The sequence below is a fragment of the Dermacentor andersoni genome, chromosome 8, assembly GCF_023375885.2.
Source record: "Dermacentor andersoni chromosome 8, qqDerAnde1_hic_scaffold, whole genome shotgun sequence".
In the NCBI taxonomy this organism is placed as follows: Eukaryota; Metazoa; Arthropoda; class Arachnida; order Ixodida; family Ixodidae; genus Dermacentor; species Dermacentor andersoni.
This window is the reverse complement of record NC_092821.1, coordinates 88510302-88531970: the sequence shown is the minus strand read 5'-3', so window position 1 is coordinate 88531970 and position 21669 is coordinate 88510302. Positions and strand designations below refer to the sequence as shown.

At 48.6% G+C, this 21669-nt stretch overlaps 1 protein-coding gene across 3 annotated transcripts in view; it reads left to right on the top strand.

Moving 5' to 3' along the window:
* Positions 1-19092, top strand: part of step (cytohesin steppke) — a 77573-nt gene extending 58481 nt beyond the window's left edge. For all 3 annotated transcript variants that reach the window (XM_050176974.3, XM_050176975.3, XM_050176973.3), the window contains exons 2-5: positions 10070-10861; positions 13186-13262; positions 16431-16651; positions 18882-19092. In XM_050176974.3, the coding sequence (XP_050032931.1) occupies positions 10070-10861; positions 13186-13262; positions 16431-16651; positions 18882-18963 (1172 nt within the window). In that variant the 3' untranslated portion in view covers positions 18964-19092. The remainder of the gene's footprint in view (positions 1-10069; positions 10862-13185; positions 13263-16430; positions 16652-18881) is intronic.
* Positions 19093-21669: the final 2577 nt, after the last annotated feature.

Genomic DNA, 21669 nt, shown 5'->3' with positions numbered 1-21669 from the left:
GCCAAAGCATGCATGTAAGCGAAACCCTCCTTCCATCGATGCTTCGCAGCTAGCAAAACTGAAATCAAAATCAACAGCACGCTATCATCATTATCACCACCATCACAAAAGGAAGCAGGAGCCCGTCCGTAGTTTCTCACTCTATAATGAGAAACTCAATGGGCCCGTTGGAGTCGTCCGGTTCATCATTCGCGCATTTTTGCCTGGCATACGCACAATAGACTTTTAGCGTGTCCGTTATTCCGGCAAACCGGGGCGGTTTGGGCGGATTACCGGATGGTCGGGGGCGTAAACGTGAGAGGCCGGAGCGGTGCAGCCGCCTGGTGCTGTAGAGCTCAATCAGACAAACACAGAGCTAAAATTGCAGTAACCCACTTTATTCTGCTTCGCTGCTGGTGCAAACTTTCGGCAGCGGCGTAATTGTGTTCACAATTAGGCCGCTGTCGAAAACTTACACCCCAGCTAAGAAGAATATAGTAATTGGCACTGTGTTCGGGTGGTTGAGCTTTGCACCACCAGCTGGCGCCAACAATCTGGCCGCTCACGTTTACGCCCCCCGACCATTTTGTAATCCGCCCAAACTGCCCCAGTTTGCCGGAATAGCGGACACGCTAAAGGTCTCTAATTACGCCGCTGTCGAGAACTTACACCCCGGTTAAGAAGAATATAGTAATTTGGCTCTTTGTTTAGGTGGTTGAGCTTTGCACCACTTGCTGGCGCCACCAATCTGGCCGCTCACGTTTACGCCGCCGACCATCCGGTCGTCCGCCCAAACCACCCCGGTTTGCCGGAATAGCGGACACGCTAAAGGTCTCTAATGTAGTGCCGCTGTACCGTCTTGCTGCCGCTTTATTACGGCGTTCATCGAACCCGCGTGGCACCGCGGAGTTTGCCGAAGGACCATGTCACATTCTAGGATTAATTTAAGGTAAACTTTTTCGATGTTTATGAGTGATAGCGTTGCTTGGCAGAAGAGCCGCTGCGATCAGAATCGCACGTGGCGCACAGTTAAGAACGCTATTAGCGAATGTGGTACACGGCGAGAGCCACCACTTCGATGGGTGCCACCATATGTTCGTTGACGCAAGTATTTTGCGTCGAGTTCGTGGCGCGGCCTTATTTCGGTGAAGTAGCGTCGCCGACGCAAACGCAAAACCGCATTTTCGTCTCGCGCATGCGCAGTGGCGTTGACGCTGTCTTTCCTGCGACCGCAAAACCTTTGCGGACCCTATTCGAAACTTCTCTAATGTGCATCGCATGACATGAGTTTGTTGCATGGTGTCGTTTTCAGTGCAAGCGCGCGTACACGATCAGTCTTGCGGTGAGCCTTTGCCCGCAAGCTGTGACTGTCGCAGTGCTGCATTCTGGGCAATAAACGCGCGTTTGCTGACAATATGTCGGTAGTGCCTTGTCTGCGCCTTATCGACGAACCCGACCGTAGCGACCTTTGTCCGTCGCGTCCTTTCCTGACCGCACTTGCAGGGTAAGCCTCGCGCGAATCCGTCTCCACAACATGTCGATATTAAAATTTACTTGGTATATGATAAACACACATGCGTTGGACCCTGCGCCAAAAGTACTTGCAGCTGCGCCAAATCGGCTTTTTGCCTGCGCCAGGAGCTGCGCCGAAAGGGTAAATGGCTGTTCCACCACTGCACTCGGCAAATTTGATCACTTCGGATGCTGTAAACATGTACCGTTCTATACCGAGGGGCTTAGTGAATCTCGTCATTGTCGATTCTGCACCCGTTACGGAGGAAATATTGTGAGTGGTTTCTGCTACATTGAGGGAAGCGAGCCTTGTTCCCTGCCTTCGGACATGGTAGGCAGCGACGCTCTGTCGTCTGCATCGTCTGAGCTCGTCTGCTTCATATTTGTTTTGTTCCACCGTCTGTTCCCTCTACGCTAACAAAGCAGTTTTCACTGCCTCGTTCGGCCGTGTGTTCCTTTTGCGCTGACATTGCACTTGTAACTCTCTAGGCTGGTCTTGATTGAAGACGGGGTGCTCTCCGTACGACGAGGGAGAGGCGCTGCTGCGCTTGCACTTCCGTCTTAGTGGCTTTTGAGTTATTGGAAAAGCAATTTCCTAAACGCGGACTCATCGGCTCTAGCGGGCTCTTCAATTAAACACGGCTGAACGCACTGATCGAGAGTTTGCGCTCCGTATAGTTTGGCAGATGACCGCTTATAGGACATGTGCCTTCGCTTTTTTTTTACACAATTTATTCGCTTGGACAGTCGTATACCCTGATGCGTTTATTGATGGAGGTTGTTGCGTTTTCATGGGCACTGTAATTTTGAAGTTCGTTCTTCAGTTGGCAAACGTATATTCGATTCATTGTCGTATCCGCAAGGGTAGCGCATCGATGCTCGTACATGTTTGCCAGTCTACAGTGACCTGATTACGTGAGTTGGCGCGGACGTTAAATGTGGATTCGATGAAAATCTGTTTGAACTACATAGTTGCTTGATATTTTACACTTAAAATAATGACGACGGCGACGTAGAGACGCGTATAATTTTCACACATTGGCTCCGTAGACGGTGCTGTGTCGCAGAAAAAGTTAAGCGAGGCAGGTTTGCATGAAGCCGGACAAGGGAATGCCTCAGCTTGCAGCCAACGTTGTGAAAAAGTGGCGTGTCTTCGTCGGGGTATAGTTCTCCTGGTTTCTCAGTATTACGCTGAACCGAAATCCCAGCACACCGGGGTTTGTTATATAACAACCCCGGTGTTTATATGTTTGTTATATGCGGGAGGGAGTCGTGACCGAAATGTGGCGTTCAGCAGTAGACGTCTGCACTAACCACCGAGGAGGACGAGGAGGAGGTGATGGTGCTTTTTGAGTGACTGTAGTTCGTATCGTGCTGAAGGCGGCAAAAATAAAGAAAACTTTCATAGCAACTGTGAAACAACGCCAGGGAAGCTGCGGTTACATAGAACAGCGGTTCGAAGTCCGTATCTGTGCTGCACAGTATCTGGCGGCTACTATAGTCGCGTTGTACTTTAAACGAGAAAACTCGGTGGAGTACTCGCTGTCGCGTTACTCTTGAGATCTGATCGCCTGCTTCTGAAACCACAGGCAACCGAACACTTCCGCTACCTAACGCCGTGTGAAAGAACCCGCCATTCCGAAGGCTGAACAGTGGTGGCAATGAACTACCTCGTTTAAGGCCTGCCGATATAGCCACCAACAGTTTGATCGTGTTTTGACCTACCTGGAATCCAGACGACGTGAACAAAAACAGTTTACGTTACGCCAGCAGTGGAGTCAAGCGGCAGCTTTTGTTCCAATGGCTGACTAATCCCCCCCCCCTTTCCACATCTCTCCATGGCTTTGCGAATGAAGCGGACGAAATATGGCGGTCGCCACGCCGCGGCCATTTTTCTTCCAGCCCGCTCCGACAAGGGCCATCCTTAAGCCCTTCTATCTCTAGCTTGGCGGGTGCTGCGGACAGGCATTTCCTTTATTTTTTGTTCTTGCGTTCATTTATTCATTCCGGCGGTAGTAACTTTCTTTCACTCTTGCATCGGTGGCCGCGCATTCGTGGGAAATCCCTCCGGGGCGTTCGATCCGTTGCAGCAGAGGAGGAGGCCGAGCAGCAAACAAAAGCAGACGAAACGAAAACACGGGAGGGTAAACTTGTAGCAGACGAAACGGAAGAAAAAGAAGAGCGTCTCACTCTGTGTGTGTATGTGTGTATACCCCGCTCGTCGTTTGCAAAAGCGTGAGAATCGTTTCTAGGGGGAGCCGGGCAGCCCGCCGTGGGCTTTCTCCTTTATGCATCCTGGTGGCTCGCTGTACAGTGGGGTCCGCGTTACGTGTGAACGCCAGGCGACGTTTCAGTTGCGTGTCGCTGGCGACTGTTGCTGCTTCGGTCGATCCCCCGCCTCGATGTCGGCTTTATTTCTTCTGCAACTGGTGGGTGCTTTGTGGTTTAATCCCCCTCCCCTCCTCGCCCAGTTTCCGCGGGGAACGCCGTGACCGCAGTTGTACTTTTCGAGTAGGCGAGGTGAAGGTGCCGGGAAGGAGTCGTTAAAAAGGACGCCGTTTATGTATTTCCACACCGAGGAGGGAGGGCTGTTTCGTTCTTGTGCGCTTTGCGTGAGCTTGGATGTTTGAATGGGTTAACTTCTCTGCTTTCTGCAGTGTGTTTCGTAAGCAGCTTCGCTTTTATCAGAGACATTAGGGAGGCGCGTTATCGTGAGTTGAAAGCCCAGACTAGAAAGCGTGATGTTACCGTGTTGTCGATGTATCATTCGTTGGCCGGATAACGTAGTAGTCGCATTCCTGCATAGCATACGACGGGCCAATTTGTATGCTGTTAGTACGTGCTGATGACATCCACCTCTCGCATTAGTGGGAAGTTGTAACGCACCGATGGCACCGTCTTCTTCGTCGCCTGAAACTGGAAACCGAAAAGTCCGATTACCTTGGGTTCACCGTTTCCTGCGATTTTCGTTTTCTCTGCTTTGATGGCCGCCATTGACGCGCTTGTGTACACGCGTCTCTCTCTCTCTCAGCGACTGGCCCGGTTCAAACGGCGACGTCTCGTTTTCATGTATGTGTACGTGAGCTTCGCGAAGCTGTTGCCGCACTGCGCGGGATGCGCTATATCGTTTATTCAGTGGCACTTAGTCGCAAACGTGGGTCTTTCGCATTGTCACTTCCCTAACAGGGATACGGACGCCCCACTCTTGAAACGGGCGATATAGGCTTAACCGGCACCTTCCATTTATTGCGACATGCCGTAAAATAGTCAGGTGCTTTGACCTTGCGTGCGACGGGGTCGGGCAGAGGAAGCAGTTGAACAGAGCGTATATATACATATAATATACAAACGGGCAGCCACTTGGTGCCTGGTGTGGGAGACATCTGCCGTGCCTTGGAGGCGGACCGCGTGTGTCCATGGGGTGTGCTTCGGTAGTGGTGACAGCGTGGTCTCTTTTAGGAGCCGATGCAAGATCTGGCGGCATAGGCAGGAGGGGAGCCGAGGGTACTCTCTCGAATCGGGGTGCTGCCCCTCCCCTCCTTCACTGCCACGGCTGAATAGGTTGCACCTGGCAGGGGCGGCCGGTTGGCTACACCTGTGCATAGTCGCGCGCGTGCTCGCTGCGGCATGCACCCCCCATTTCTACGGGCGCTGGCTTCTTCCTGGACGACACCGAGGAGAGACGACGAGGCACGACGGGAGGGGGAGAGCGGAAGTGGAGAGGAGGGCTTGCCTCCACTTCCGGGCTAACTGCCCCCCCCCTTCTCCCCCACCCCTGCCGCGGGATGGGCACGCACGTGGAACTTTCTCCGAGCTGCCAGCCAAACAGCCGGACAGGCGCAGGTGGCGAATAGGTGCCTTCGTCGCTTGCACTTAGATTCGCAAGCTCTTACATTAAGCCTGGCAGTTTACTAGGGAGTTTTCGAAGCGGCTTAACGTACCTGTAAAGATGGCCTGCCTCACTGCGGCGCAGGCCTGTCTTGTTTTGTAATAATTTTGTTCATCCACTTGTATATGCGATGCAAGAAGATGGATAGCTGGGCTAGTTGGTAACGCATTATTTAGAAAAGGAAATTAGTGCTATAAACACACAGGACGTACAAAAGGAACACACGCCACACGCGTCCCGTGTGTGGTGTGGTGCGTATTCTTCTTTACACGTACTGTCTGCCTGTAGCGCTCCAAGTTTTTGCAATGTATATACAACCTTGTTCCATAGCTTCCCACTAACTTTGGGCCATCTGTATTTAAAACGTCCTATATTACGGCACATCGGCAAACTGGAGATCGGGCCCGAAGGTAGCAGTGCTTTCACTGAAACAGTTATTTAATTAAAGAAGTTAGAGCATTTCGTCATTGTAGAACTTCACTCAGCTGGAACCCAAATCACCAAATAATTTCGTAGAAACTCTGTGCCGTTAATCACTTCTCGGTAATACTTATTAAAATGCGTCAGGAAATACATTGCTATACCGGTTTGTTTTTCCCGTATGACAATTCTTTTTCGCCGTGACGAAGAAAAAAATTGGAGGATGCTTAAGTTTCGCCTTTAAGAGCGGAACGCGATCGCATTCAAAGATCCCTGACTGCTTCTCACGCTTCACGGCAACTGCAGCTTATGTAACCGTAATGTTGACCGGGAAACGCTGGTGGCGAACATTCTGCAGGAAGGCGAGCTTTCTGAAAGGCGGCCTCTTGCGTAGGCCGCGATGGATGGATGGATGGATGGACGTTATGAGCGTCCCCTTTGGAACGGGGCGGTGGGTTGCGCCACCAAGCTCTTGCTATTATACTGCCTAATGTCCTACCTAAGTTAAACAATAAAAAAATAAAAAATAAACCCTATGAACTCCCACACCCAGTTTCTGATCCCCTATTGCTAATTTTGCTTTTGTACGTCTCCGTTTTTCGTCGTTTCCCTACTTTTCGTCCACCAATCCTCCGATCGCCTCTTACTAATGCCTATTGCGGATATGTTGACTTTTCCACTGCTCTCGCTGAACCCAAGTGCTTCAAGGAGGCCAGTGGTGCCTAAATCGACCGCTGGGTAGACGTCTTCACATTCTAATAAGACATGCTCCATAGTTTCCCTAGCTTTGTTGCAGCAAGCACATGCTTCTTGTTCCTTCTTGCGATGCGGCGGAGGCGAGCGCCATCTGAAGGCGTTGCAGGGAACCGGGCGCATTGATTCATGGCTTCCGAGGTAGGCCATGGCCGCTCTATGAATGGTAGAAACGCTGCAAAAAGGCCTTGTGTTTGAGTTTCTGCGTAACAGAAGTACGTTTTCTCGCGTATTCAAATTACAATCTGACGCTATCGTGCCTGTAGGTTGTGTGTAAGTTGTACTTTACGATTTTTCTGACGTATTTTAGTTTGAGAAGTTCAATTAGTTCAGTAACGTATTCGCGCTACGCGGATGGTCTGCGTGGTTGGGTTTGTGTGGCTTGGAAGGGTTTTCGCCCAAACGATGGTCGACGTGGGAAGCCGGATATTGTGCTGCACGAGGCCCTTAACTTTATAAAATTATCGCGTTAGTAAAAAGTGCATGTAAGCTCATGGACGAGGCGCCTTCAAAGGTGCCAAGTCCTCTTCCCATCTGAAAACGGTTACGGTGACGACGACATGGAGGAGTGCAGGACGCCTCGCGTTATGTACTGCCGATGCTCGCACGTGTCTCGTCCAGAGTGAGCCGTTTGAAGAAAGGCACTGCATCACTGTCGCACCCGGACACGCGTTGCCTCAACGCGGGTCACATTAAAGTATACCGCCGGCACGTGCTGCTGCCGAGTTTCGCAACCCTTTTGCCCCCCCCCCCCCCACCCCATGGATGACGCGAGCTTGCACGCACCGCTGCTCGCATATGGGTGGCCTCGGCAGTGTTGAGCGATGCGCCCGGGGTTCGCATTTCCCGCGTCTGCGTGTTTCGCAAATGCGTGCGTATGCAGCGTACGGCCGCTGGTTGACGCATTGCGCGTCTCTTCCGGCCTGCACGACTGATGCGAAGCAACGTAGCGATGGATGCGAAGGGCATGTTGCGCTCGTTGCAGCGCGTGGATGTTGTGGTGGAAGTGGGGCAAGACTGCTCGCGTGGGCAGGATTAAACGGCCGCGAACCCGGGCTTGAGCTGACGCAGCTTTCGCGGTGCGGTATAGCTACGCGTGTGTCGATGTGTGTGTGTGTGTGTGTATACGGAACTATGCGAAAAACATCTTTCAACCATCTACCGAGGTGGTCGAAATTAACCTGGGGCTCCCCTTTACGGTATCTCTAATAGCCCTTGGTTGGAAGCGCTTTGGAGCGTTAAAGCCGATCGATTAGCACGGTATATAGTAATAGAGACTTTTAGCCTGTCCGCTATTCCGGTAAACGGGGGCGGTTTGGGCGGATTGCCGGATTTGCGGGGCGTAGCTAGATCGCTGCAGCGGCCTGGTAGCGTAGAGTTCAACCAGACAAACACAGAGCTAAAACTGCAGTAACCCACTATATCCTGCTTCGCTAGTGGTGCAAATTTTTGGCAGCGGCGTAATTGTGAACACGATTACGCCACTGTCGAATATTTACACCAGCAGCTAAGCAGAATATAGTAATTAGCTCTGTGTTTGTGTGGTTGAGCTTTGCACCACCAGCTGGCGCCACCAATCTGGCCCCTCACGTTTACGCCCCCGCTAAACCGGCAAACCGCCCGCACTTACCGGAATACTGGACACGCTAAAAGTCTCTAATAATTAACAACGTTGCACGTTTGTTTGACTGATAATTTGCTCTTCTACACCGCGGGTGCCCGATCGGCAGGCACGGGCCCGTCACGGCTGCGGGTCGTCGCACGTGCCGTGTTCGTTCTCCGTGGCCCCGCACGCATCGGGGTCAGCTCACGCACGTGTATCGGGGTCGTTCTTCCGCGATCGATTCACTCACGCCCGTAGCCACGAATAGGGAGGCGCGTGTCGCGGTTGCTGGCTGCGTTTTTGCGGATGTGCCATGCGGGCGTGCTAGCGCCTCCGCCGGCCGAGGTGAGTCGAGCGTTTTGGACAACGAGCCTCCTTGGTCACGCCCACCGGCGTTCATCCCGTCTCGCCTGCGCCGAGGTTGGCTTTTATCGCCGGTAAAGTGCGGGACGCCGCAGTAGAAGCAGCAGCGGTAGCGCAGTCCGCATTGTTTTGCAGCCGTGGGTGTATAAATTAGGAAGACCCGTCACGTCGTAACGGTGCACATTTATTGTATGCTCATTGTTCGCTGGTTCTGGCGATGCGCTTGCTGAATGCGACGTCGCGGTTACGATTGCCCGTTGCATTCCAATGGTGGCGGCATGCAAAGAAAGCGATCGTGTGGGGGCGCGTTAAAGAAACTCCAAGCTGGTCGAAATTAATCGCGTCTCTGAAATGGCAACTCACTGTACATTTAGGAATTCGTTGTACGTACAGCAGAAAGTTCACTATAACCGATTGCCATTTTAAGTGAACTACGACACTATCGCTGTATAGTAGTGCTTCGTACTGCTAGTCGTCGTGCGGCATTCTCATTATTTATGTCACTGTGTCGTTATTGTACTGCAGCCTCGCGAGACCTCAAATAACGCGGGAGTAAATACGCTTAGAATGAAGCAGTACTTGTAGTAGCATGTGGCTCCAAATATCTGCTCTGCCGCCAGGTTTGCGGATCGTTGTTTCGATCGCGCACACCCGCGCGACCTGGGCGATGCAGTGATGTCGTGGACTTAGGTCCGGCACAAATGCCTACTGGTCCTTCGTAGCAGAGGACCGAGTCGGGATGAATTAGTTAATTGGCTTCATCGGCGTCGCTGTTTCGTTTCTGACGCGCCGTCCAGGGGCGCGCCAGACTTACGTCTTGCGTGCGCCCGCGACGCGTTGTCAGATAAGCACGCGAGATAAGCAGGCAGCGTCGGTTGGACTGCATGGCGCTTGTTACACAGGCCAGTCCGCCCGCCATAGCGGCGTTAGCGAGTGCTATTTATATCCGCGCCAGCCGCTGTTTTGGGATTGGGGAAAAGGCCATACTGTACACGCAGAGGTGGGGGTGCCTGCGCGGAGACACTTTTGAGAGCGTGGCCACTGCATGGCACTTTCGCGCCGCCAGGGCGTGGCTTTTGTCGCGCCCTACGCGGCTTCGCATCGCTGTAAACACGAGGCGTTGTGCCGAGCCTCGATACGTTTTCGTTATTTCTCACACCGGGACGCCTCTTTCCGCAAGCCCGCGGAGTCGTGAACGCCGCTTCGTCCGCATTGACTCCGCGGCTGTTTGTGTAGTTAAGTTTAAGCAACCGCCGTGTTGGTGTATAACGTGAGCCGCGAGGAAGCACAGTTATGCGCCGCCGTCCGCGGCGAAGAGAGAACGATTGCGCGAGCGTAAGTTATGCGGCGTACTCAAAACTTTCTCGAAGGACTTCCGCGGTTTTTTTTTCTGTATACGCAATGTGGCTTGGAGTGCTCCCACGCGGTTTCGAGCGTTCCGCGTGCCCCAACTTTTCTAGCGCGTTTTCGTTCTGCCGCGCTGAGACTTTCCAGAGAAGCTCAGCCAAGACGCGGTTGTCTCACAGACGTTCTCTCCCGTTTCCTCGCAGACCTGACTCTGGAGGAGCAGCGGTTGCTGGCCGACATCCGGCAGCGCAAGGCCGAGCTCCTCCAGGAGATCCAGCAGCTCAAGGACGAGATCGAGGAAGTGACGGCCGAGATGGAGCGGCTCGAGGCCCAGGAGTCCGCCGACGGCTCCAAGGGGGCCACGCGGAGCAAGCAGCTCTCCATCGGCAAGAAGAAGTTCAACATGGACCCCAAGAAGGGCATCGAGTACCTCGTCGAGCACGGCCTGCTGCGCGCCGACGCGCCGCTCGAGGTGGCCCAGTTCCTGTACGGGGGCCAGGGCCTCAACAAGACCGCCATCGGCGAGTACCTCGGCGAGCGGTCCGACTTCAACATGCGCGTGCTGGACGCGTTCGTCGAGCTGCACGACTTCACCGACCTGATCCTGGTGCAGGCGCTGCGCCAGTTCCTCTGGTCCTTCCGCCTGCCGGGCGAGGCGCAGAAGATCGACCGCATGATGGAGAAGTTCGCGCACCGCTACTGCCAGCTGAACCCGGGCGTGTTCAGCAACGCGGACACTTGCTACGTGCTCTCCTTCGCCATCATCATGCTCAACACGGCGCTCCACAACCCGTGCGTGCGCGACAAGCCGTCGCTCGAGCAGTTCGTCGTCATGAACCGCGGCATCAACAACGGCGGCGACCTGCCGCGCGAGCTGCTCGCCTCGCTCTACGAGAGCATCCGCCAGGAGCCGTTCAAGATACCCGAGGACGACGGCAACGACCTGATGCACACCTTCTTCAACCCGGACCGCGAGGGCTGGCTCTGGAAGCAGGGTGCGTGGTGCCCCGTTCGTTTCGACTGCTTTTTCTTTATTCGAACGGGTGCGCTTCGTATGGCGCGGTTGTCGTACCCTTTCCCCAGTTTCTTATACACTGGAAAGTGGACTTCAGGGGTTTGCACATAGTGCATTGGTAATTGTGGTGCCTTCTGATTCCTCTTGCACAAACCTGTAACAGTGGTGGTCAGAAGATTGTGCAAGGAAGTTTTCGGCGTTTCCTTTGGGGTTTCTTCATTGTGGCATTAATATTTTGCCCTGATTGTGTCAGCATGACCTCTGCTCTAGGTTTTCTTGCCTGCAGTTTGATCTTTGAAGCACTCTATTTTGGATACGCTTTTTGTTTATTAGGACATTTTATTTGAAACTCGCATGACAAAAGACTTCAAGAATTATGTTGTAATTTCAGGGATGTGTGTGCACCAGTCCTGGGTTGGAGAGGGGGCGTTCTACTTCGGCGGCTGCGGGTTACAGCGCGGCCATCTGGGCGTGTATTTTGAAAGTTGAAAGCGATCTGCGATGTGGACAAAGTACATGAGCTGTGTGCCGGTAGCTTCCTGTGCGCTGTGTTTTCGTCATTTAGTGCGCGTTGAAGTGAGAGACAACACGAAGGTCAATTCGCTCGCAGCTGCTGTCGCGTTTCCTCAGTCCAGCTGCGGTCATTGAGCACGATGTGTTCATGTTCATGCGTGACACCGTGCTTGTGAATTAGGTTATAAGTTAATGTTTACAACTTTATAACGCCGTTAAAACTGCTATCCTTACTTCGTATAGCTGTCTACTAATTTTCTATCGCCGTCAATGCTTCGCCTTCTAGGCAGAATTGTGAGTTTTTTCGGTGTTCATCGAACTCGCGTGGTACCACGGAGTTTGCCGAAGGAGGATGTCAGATTTTAGGATTAAAGGTAAACTTTTCCGCTGTTTGTGGATGATAGTGGTGCTTAGAAAGAGCCGCTACGATCAGAATCGCATGTGGTGCATAGTTAAAAAGGCTTTAGCGAACTTGGTACATGGCGAGAGCCAGCACTTCAATGCGTTCCGCCATCTTCGTTGACGCAACACTTTTGCGTCGAGTTTGTGTCGCTGGGCTATTTCAGTGAGATGGTGCCGCCACCGAAAACGCAAAACGGTATTTGCGTCTCTCACATGCATAGTGGCGCTGATGCATTTTTTTTTTTGTGACAGGAAAACCTTTGCGGCCCCTGTTCGAAAATTCCCTAATGTGCATCGCATGACATGAGTATATTGCATGACGTCATACTCAGTGCAAGTGTGCATACTCGATCGGTCTTTCGGTGAGTCTGCCCACAAGCCGTGACTGTCGCACTGTGTTGCTTCCTGTGTTCGTTGACGATCTGTGTTGCATCGTCATCAACATGCGTTTGTTGACAATCTCTCAGTGGTGCCTTCTCTGTGCCGTATCGACAAATTTGGCTGTACCACCTTTTGTGCATCACGGTGTGGAGGAACGTCGCGTCCTTTCTCGACCGCGCTTGCAGGGTAACCTTCGCGTAAGCCCATCTCCACAACATATCGACTATATCAGTTAATATTTGCATGGTATATGGTACGCACACGTGCATTGGACCCTATGCTAAAAGTGCTTGCTGCTGCGACAAATAGGCTTTTTGCCTTCACCAGGAGCTGTGCCAAAAGGTGAAATGGCTGTTTCACCACTACATTGCTTACGCTGGCGCTTGTCTCTGTGTGGGTTTGTCAGGAGCCATGCAGTATACATTGCTTCTGTGCTACACAAAGAGCAGGTGGTGTGGATACATGCCGTTTGTGAAAATGCCTACACAGTCTTTAGTTCGGCTAGATGTCTTGAGGAAAAGATAGCTTTACAGTTATGGAAGCAGTTCATTGGATGAGTTGGTTCGGGAAGTTAAATGTGAAAATCTAGATGGACAACGGAAACTAGGTTAGGGGACACAGGAAAGCTCATGGACTATACTTTGTTTTATCCTACTTGTGTTGGTGTCTATTTGTTCATTGATGCTTTGCTCTTTTGCATTTACAAATGAATAACACATACACATACAAATGAATAACATTGACTTATCACATGCACAAAAGAGCTTGACTATTAGTCGCTGCTTGCCACCGAGTCCACTTATTCTGCATGAAATTCGGTTTTGCACACGGTGTTCAATAGGTTGCATTAAAATAATTGGCTGCGTTGCGGTCAGTAGATTCATGTGGTTGCATTAAACATGACTTCAGCATTTTGAAATTGAATGTGTAAGGGCATTTCACTAGCATTGCAGTCTACTTACTTTTTTTTGTTATGAAGTGTTTTATGATGATCGTTTTTTCATGCAGGTGGTCGTTATAAAAGCTGGAAGAGGCGATGGTTTATTCTGAATGACAACTGTCTCTACTACTTTGAGTACACCACGGTGAGTTCTTGTGGTTGCTTTTGTTCAGTAGATACATTCAACAGATTGGGCTTGCTTAATAGATATTAATACGCAAAGTTTACAGTGCATTTGGATGATGCATTAGGCATATGCTATGCTTGGAAAAAAAGGTCTATAAATTATATTAAGGGGTTTTACGTGCCAAAACCACTTTCTGATTATGAGGTGTGCCGTATTGGAGGACTGAAAATTTCGACCACCTGGGGATCTTTAACGTGCACTTAAATCATATACGGGTGTATTCGCATTTCGGCCCCATCGAAATGTGGCCGCCATGGCCGGGATTCGATCCCGCGACCTCATGCTCAGCAGCCCAACTCCATAGCCACTGAGCAACCACAGCGGGTAGAAACAAAGAATAAGGGCCGTCATTACATCAAAGCAAACTAGTACCAGCTAGTGCAGTTAGATGTGTGTATTTAGTTTTCATGCAAAATGAGACATTTACTTGGTGTTGCATTACTTAAATGTGCGTCATAGTTATCTGCCATTTCTTACTTGACCTGTGATATCTCGTGCTACAGGAAGGTGTGACAGCTCTAGGAGTGGATTTAGTGGAATGTGAGGTTAGCAAATTGCACTAATGCTTGGTTTTTGAAGTTATTGTCAAGACTGTGAACAATTTTCTTAATTACAAAGTTTTAGCATGATGTTCACGGACGTAAAGGCATGAGTGTTCCTCTTAAAATCATAGGAAAATTATTTTGAACTTACTGCTGCTCTGTTTGTGCTCAGATTTTGCAGCAAGATCACATTTTATGTACTGGCTCATTCAGTGTAACACTTTGCGCTGCCACTTGCAGGCTTTGTCAAGAGAATGCGAATTTGCCTTTCTCAATGCTCTTCACAGTGAGGCATGTTTAAAACTTGGTGGGTATGTCACTTCCAGTGCCTTCAGTACAGCAAAGCATAACATTCCAGATTGGTTTCCATTTATTAATCCCTTAGTGTTGCATCTGGGAGGCAGAAATGAATGTAACTTGGCATTTCTTTTCTTAAATATCATAAAAGTGGCAGTGCAAAGTTATGCATTGAACAATCCAAACAGTGAAATGCGATCCTTCTGCAAAATTTGAGCAAAAGCAAATGAAAGCACACTTTGTGTAGCACTGTAATGCACCAGGAGTGTCTAGAGGGTGGAGTGCATTATGGTGACATACCTTATCATGAGGAATGTGTAACAGCATTACTGGTACCAAAGGTTTTCAGGGTAACACACTGACAAGAACAAAATAGATGGCAACTTCTCAGTGCTTTCTGCTAGAAACCTTTTGTGCTTTGTGCACCCAAATAGCTCAGGCAAGCACTATTTTGAGGTTTGACTGGTCTTTGATCGCTGATTCTGCAATGTTGTATAGTTTTTGTGAGATGTATTTTGCTTGGAATGTTTTTCTCCTATTTTAATTTTGTCAAGTAAAAGGTATTGACATAGCCACTAGAGGTACAGAATTACCAGTCTCAGTTGCCACACACATTAAATGAACAAACATCTCTAGAAAACAAAAATTGGCAGATCCCACAAACTAGGAGACGGTTTAAACGAAGCTTTCATTGGTCTTAGTGAAAAACGCTGTTCTCGCTTTGCGACAATTTGCAAGTAGACGCCACATACCCAGTTGGACACAATTTGACTGAGAACCAGCTTGCTCAATTTAAATTTGTGCTGGATCATGCACGTGCCACATGATGGCAAAGGAATGACGATGATGGAGCGACTTCGATGGCATGACGATAATGGCGTGATGAGAATGGCATGGTGGTGCTGGAGGGACAATGGAGCAACCATGGGAGTATAAAGCTGACTGCGAGAGGTCAATGGTGTGACAACACTTGAAATCACTACCACATAATGATGATGATAGAAGAACCACGAGGGCATGATGATCATGGGATGAAGATGGTGTGAAGACAACATGTTGCCAATGCTGGAATAATGCTGATGGAATGACAGTGATGACAGAATGACAATTTGATGGCAATACTAAAATGGTTGCAATGGTTTGACGACGACAGCATGGCACAAAGGCATGACGATTAAATGAAGATGACTGCATGACGACGGCATATTTATGACAACATAACGACAATAATTGGGATGAAGGTGGAATGACAATGACAGAATGACGATGATGGCATGATGACAGTAGGATGACGACATTGAGATTACTACGACATAATGTCAATATCAATAATATCATAATGTCAATAATGTCAATGACCACGATGGCGTGACGGTGACAAAGACACAATGACAATTTCATGATGATGATGGTATGATGACAGGTTGAAGAGGGTGATGTGCCGACGATGCATGACATAACGCAGTGACAGTGGCAGTGGACGAGGTAAAAGGCAGATGGTGACATGACAATGGCATCACGGCGATGAAATGATGGCATGTTGGTATCGTACCTCACCTCCTCGCTTATGTGCATCATTTTCCACCGCAGGCCACCTTGATTTGCACTATATCTAGTGTTTTCTTGCACTACGTCCGGTACCGACCAATCTTGCAAGACTGTAGCTAATAGCCAGCTGAGATGACATAGTAAAACGACAGCGTCGTTGCTTTCCACGTATTCAAAGCAGTTCGGAAAGACAGGAGTGACGGGGAAGTCGAAGAAAGAGGCAAAGAAAACTTTGCTTTAAAAAGAAAGGGCAAAGTTCCAAGCAGACCTCCTTATAAGCCGCCTTTAAGCTTGTGGTCATATATAAAAAAGCAATGAGATCATTCAATGGCCTGTTGTAAAGTAGTACCTGGTACAAGCCTGTGCAGTCACAAAATACAAGGCAGACTTTTAGTATTAATTCATTCGTTATGGAGCCCATTCCTGTGTAGACTGCGGTCATGTTTATCTATTATCAGCTTCTTTCCTACTTTGTTTGATTGGTAAGGGCAGAGTTGTATGGTTGTTGGGCGGCCATTGTAACTGCATATAAAATGGGAAAGTTCTGGCTATGGCGGCGTGCCATTTTTAGGAAAATGAGCAGGTAGATGTGCTTGAACAGAGCAGTTGGAACAGTAGCAAAGGCAAAATTAATATGATTAGACTGTCTTCAAGTACCACCATTTGCAAGTTGTCTCTGCTCTCTCCCCTATACTTCCTTATTAGTAGTGTGCTAAGCCCTGCCTTCTTCTTCACACAGGACAAAGAGCCTCGCGGCATCATCCCACTGGAGAATGTGCAAGTGAAGGAGGTCCAGGACAGGCACAAGCCCAACTGCTTCGAGCTCTTCTCGGTGGGCAGCGAGCTGATCAAGGCATGCAAGACCGACTCAGAAGGCAAGGTGGTCGAAGGCAAGCATACAGTGTACCGCATGTCGGCTGCCACACCCGAGGAAAAGGACCAGTGGATACAGTGCCTCCGGTCAGTAGTACTTTCATCTGTGGCTACATCCCAGCTACTCACCATCTGGCTTGTTGGGAAGCTTTCATTTATAGTGCTGCTTTGTAGAGTCGCTTGCGATATGAGCAGCAACACGCTGCCGGTGGTTGAATGGGCTCCGAAACTGCATGATGGCTTCTACATACAAAAAATCTGTTTAATGAATAACAGTAATTGACGCAGCTTTTACTTCTCCAATTTTTCATATGTCAGTGTTATCATGTAGTCTTGCAGCTCATTCGATCGGCTTGCGATATGAGCAGCAACACGCTGCCGGTGGTTGAATGGGCTCCGAAACTGCATGATGGCTTCTACATACAAAAAATCTGTTTAATGAATAACAGTAATTGACGCAGCTTTTACTTCTCCAATTTTTCATATGTCAGTGTTATCATGTAGTCTTGCAGCTCATTCGATCGCGGGCAGTACATTGCAACTCGTATTGCATCAACTGCATATATTTATATACTCTTTCATTTTGGATTGCTTAAAAGTATATGGTTGTAGCCATCTACCAAGAGCTTTCCTCACATAATTTGCCACTATAGTTGCGCCCCGTTTCTGCTGAATGCAAATCTGTTCATTAAACATTTGTCAAAAATTTAAAAAGATGCTGTTTGTAGTATAACCTCGTTAGTTCGGATTTCATGGGGCAGATGATCGAATTAACTGAATGTTGAATTATTGAGGGTATGAAGAAAACAACACATGCTTACTACATCAAATCGCTTTAATTTACTAAATGAATAAACAAATCCTGTTTCTATTTTGCACAAAAGGAGAGTGGAAACTTCAATTCTTGTCATCTTGCGACCGATAAGTGCCAGCAGCGGTGAAGGCCCCACGACTTGCTTTGCAGTGAAGCTGTGGCATGCGTCTTCATCTGTGACATGCCTTCCTCTACCGCGCGCACATCTAGATTATTTTTTCGCCAGTGCGCTCGTTGCCAACAGATCATCCGTCCATCAGGATCCTCTCCATCACGCTCCATTCTCAACAGCTTCCGCTGTGCTTGTGACATTGTGTGTGCATTCATGCATTAGTTGAAGCAACACTATTGTTTGTCGCATCCGATGTGGACGAAACCGCAGTCACTATCGACACGGTCATGGACAGCAACCGCACAGTTCTGAGGGTGCACAGCCAACGCGTTTGAGTCAAAAGCAAACTACTGTTTGCCGCGACCACTGTGGGCTAAAGCCTGGTCACTGTGAGTGCGATCACAGATGGTGACTACACAGTTATGTGTTGTGTGTGCGGCAGCCAATGCAAGCATAAAGGCTATACAGCCACAAACAGGCACGAAGCATTCACTTTCCTGTTGGTCATGTATGATTTCCGCTAATGACATGGCAATGCGGACTACTCCGCTTCGTTTAGGTTGGACGCTAGCACCATTTTTTCTCTTTTGCGTCGCATCTTTGTGGCGCTCTGCGATTGCTGAGAGTTTTCCGAATTAACCGGTATGTGGCCAGATACATCCAAATTAATGAGAGTTTGATTCTGTTAAGTAATTTCATATGCCTGCCAGGACCAGAGGACAAGCTCGACTTATCTGATTTTCTGAATTAATGAAGGTCGAATCAGTGAGGTATTGGTAAGAAAAATTATTAAACATTCCTAGTCTTTAGAGCTGCTTTTCAGGCTATATGCTATTGCATGAGAATATTTTTCTACAATGATTTGCCATGAAAAATTCGAAGTTTCTTAGATGCTTTCTTGAGGTAACTGCTGTCATGCTGAAATGCATTTGTACTGGGTAACAAAAGTGCAATCACACCTGGCTTTTTTGGCATATTGTAGCATTTCTCAATGCTTTTGTCTACATGCTCCAGTGCATTATGTCATAGATAATTGGCTGTTGTTTACCTTATGTAAGTTTAAGTATGGCAGAGCAAATGCAAGGTAAAGTACCCAAACAGTAAGGAATGAGAGATATGTTTTTAGAGTAGCTGTCATGGATACCAGATTTTTAGGCCAGCATGTTAGGTGCTACAAACTAAATCCAGTACCTACGTACTGGATTTCATGGTCATGCTGTGAACTCTGTAAACTGCTTGCAAATAGTCAGCATTGCTAATAATCTGCCTGAAGGAACGTGCAAAAAAGTTTCACTGATGCTGTGAATGCCTATGAGTGCCACTATGTTGCAAATGTGAACCAGGAGTTCCTTATGCGTGACTTTGTACTCCACATTTTTTTGCCATTGCAGCCAGAGCATCAGCCACAACCCGTTCTATGACATGCTCTCGGCACGCAAGAAAAAAGCAGCGCAACACTACAACCACAAGTGATGAGTGATGCGGGTCCCCTGCAAGCCGTCCTCTTCCAAGACAGTGAATCTAGTCACAATTTTTTTGTATATACATATATATATATAAACCCTCTAATGATTTGCAATAATAAACAGTGATTTTACTATATTTCCTTGTGCATTACACAAATATGACACCATTGCGTCATCAAGAGCTTGTGTGCGCTTTCTATATGACCTACTGGTAGTCACCACGGAGGGAGAAACTTCAAAAAAAGGCCCACCTTAAATAAACTGAAATGAGCCTTCTGCTCATTGCTTCACACTCACTGTGATAGAGCCCTCTCCCTCCTCCAGCTACTGCAAACTGTTCCGCATGGGCTGAGGAATCTCTGCTCTCTCTGAGTAGTATGCCGGTTAGCATGAGCTTAGACGTAGCAGAACGGGCAGTTATTGTTGCAAAGCAGATAGGTGAGCTAACATGCCTATCCCATTTCCTAGCGCATAGTGTCTGTGTGTGGTACGACTGGTCCAGGCGAGAATTGCATACAAAGAACCACGTTAAAAGGTTCCTAAAAAATAATTACTGAAGACAAGCCTTCCGAAAAACATGAGCTCTCATGGTGGAAGTGCAGAGTTCGTCATTTCAGAGCGTTTTCCTGTTCTTGCTAATATACACTGCTTTAGAAATGTGCTGCTGTGCTGTTGCCACTGCTGGGCGCCAGCAAATGCAGTAAGTTTCATGCCCTTCCTTTCCTCCGCAAAAAGTTGCGCCATCATTTTCTTAGAACTGGCAGCCACCATGAACTCTTTAGTTGGCAGTGAGTTTGTGTGCATTTACTGAGGCGATTGCAGCTTTTACTGAGGTTGATGGTGCTGTTATCTGACTAACTTACAGCTGACAAGGTTGCATCCTTTAGTACAAGTGACAAGTTAGTACCTACTTTTGTAGCTACTTTCCTTTCGACTTGAGAAACTAAGAAACCTTGCAGCCCTGACAATATTTGTTTTCTGTTGCATTACACTGAGGCAGTTGCTAAATTTCTAGCAATCATTTTCGTGTCTTGCTAGCAACTCCCCGATGACTGAAGGATAGCCTGAGTAGTTCCCATTTAAAAAAAACGGGGAGGAACTAGGAAGTAATTTCTATCCAGTTGTCCTGTGCTGTAAACATTGCGAGCATATAATGTCACAGAAAGTCGAAATTCCTATATTAGCATTCTTGCAAGCTTCTAGCATGGATTTTGAAGAGGCCACTCAACAGTCACTCAGTTAATTTCACTAGTCCACACACTGGCATCATCTCTTTACAACGGTGGCTTTAACAGCATATGTTCTCTCTAGGTTTTACCAAACCAATAGACTTTGCGTCTCACAACCGCTTAATACTTAAGCTTGGGAATCTTGACTTGGTAGAAATATAGATTAGAACTGTAGATTGGCATAGTTGGGTGTGTGTTTCTTAGTTGTAATCAAAAGAGCGCTAACACAAGGTACAAAGAAGCGCCCATGTCTACCTTTTCTTTCATTGGGCCTTATGTTAGCAGATATAGATTGATACATATTTAACTGAAAACAGCTTTTGTTGAAATAGGTGGAAAACACTTGGACTGCCTCGCAGCAACACCTATGGTAGCTGGGTAGCGCCCTGGCACTGTAGAGTGTGGTATTGGTGTGCGTTTGTGTGCCAGCTGTTTTGTACTGAGAGATATGTACTAGCAACGACCATGCTGAACTTTACATACTCGGTTGATGCAAGGCATATGGAATGGTTATTAGTGCAGAACAATTTAATCTTGAGCATTTCTTTGCCTATTTGAAGCCAGGATCAGCAAGCTCATGTGGAAGGACATGACGTTTTGGTGAGGTTTGTTCTGTGAAAAATGTGGGCCGATCCCGGAGTGAGTTAAGAAGGCCGATTGGCCAATACCGGACAATACGCAAACAAAATATTGTGCTTATTAAGGTTGCATGATGGGCCGGTACCGGACATAATGCAAAAACGTGTCCCCTGGGCTCCGGAAGGGGAGGGGGGGTCAGAGCTGCGCGTCTATTGGCTCTCGCCACAGGCCACTTCCGCTAGCATGGCGGCACCCAGGGCCGCGGCCTCCGACGTTGTCTCCGAGAATTAAGTTTGTTTACGCTCCGACGCTGGGCTGTCGCCGCGGTGAACACGATGCAGCAGTGAGCACTGACGCCCATTTGGTGATAGGAGCATGCATCGCTTGCCTTGTGGTGTATCCGAGGCACGTGAAGCAACTTGAAATGCTTTAAGAAACGCCTGTGCAACGTTGAGCAAGGGTTGTTTGCAGGTCTTTGACAACGTCACGCCTCGCTGCCGAAAGCCGCGTCGATCCGTTTTCAATGACGCTGAAAAAGCATTCATGCGGAAGGTTTACACGCGCCACATCGAAAAGGAAGGCGGCGGCATGATCATGGAGCCATGACATAGCCGATTCCTTATATATAGCACGAGCTTCTTTAACAGGTCCGGTGATATCTGCGCTGCCAGCAACTACGCACGTCACTGCAGCCAGATATAGGCAGTTTTCTTTGACCAAAGACAAAAAAGGCTTGTCATTAGCAAAATCTACAGATTTCATGCATCTAAATTATTCTTGGAACCGACAATGGTGTCCTAACCGGCAATTCGCAGTATCATTTACAAATCTGCGTTGCCGTATTGCAACACTACATTTTTATTTGCACAGATGTGGTCTGGCGGTGTCCCATTTATGCTACCTCT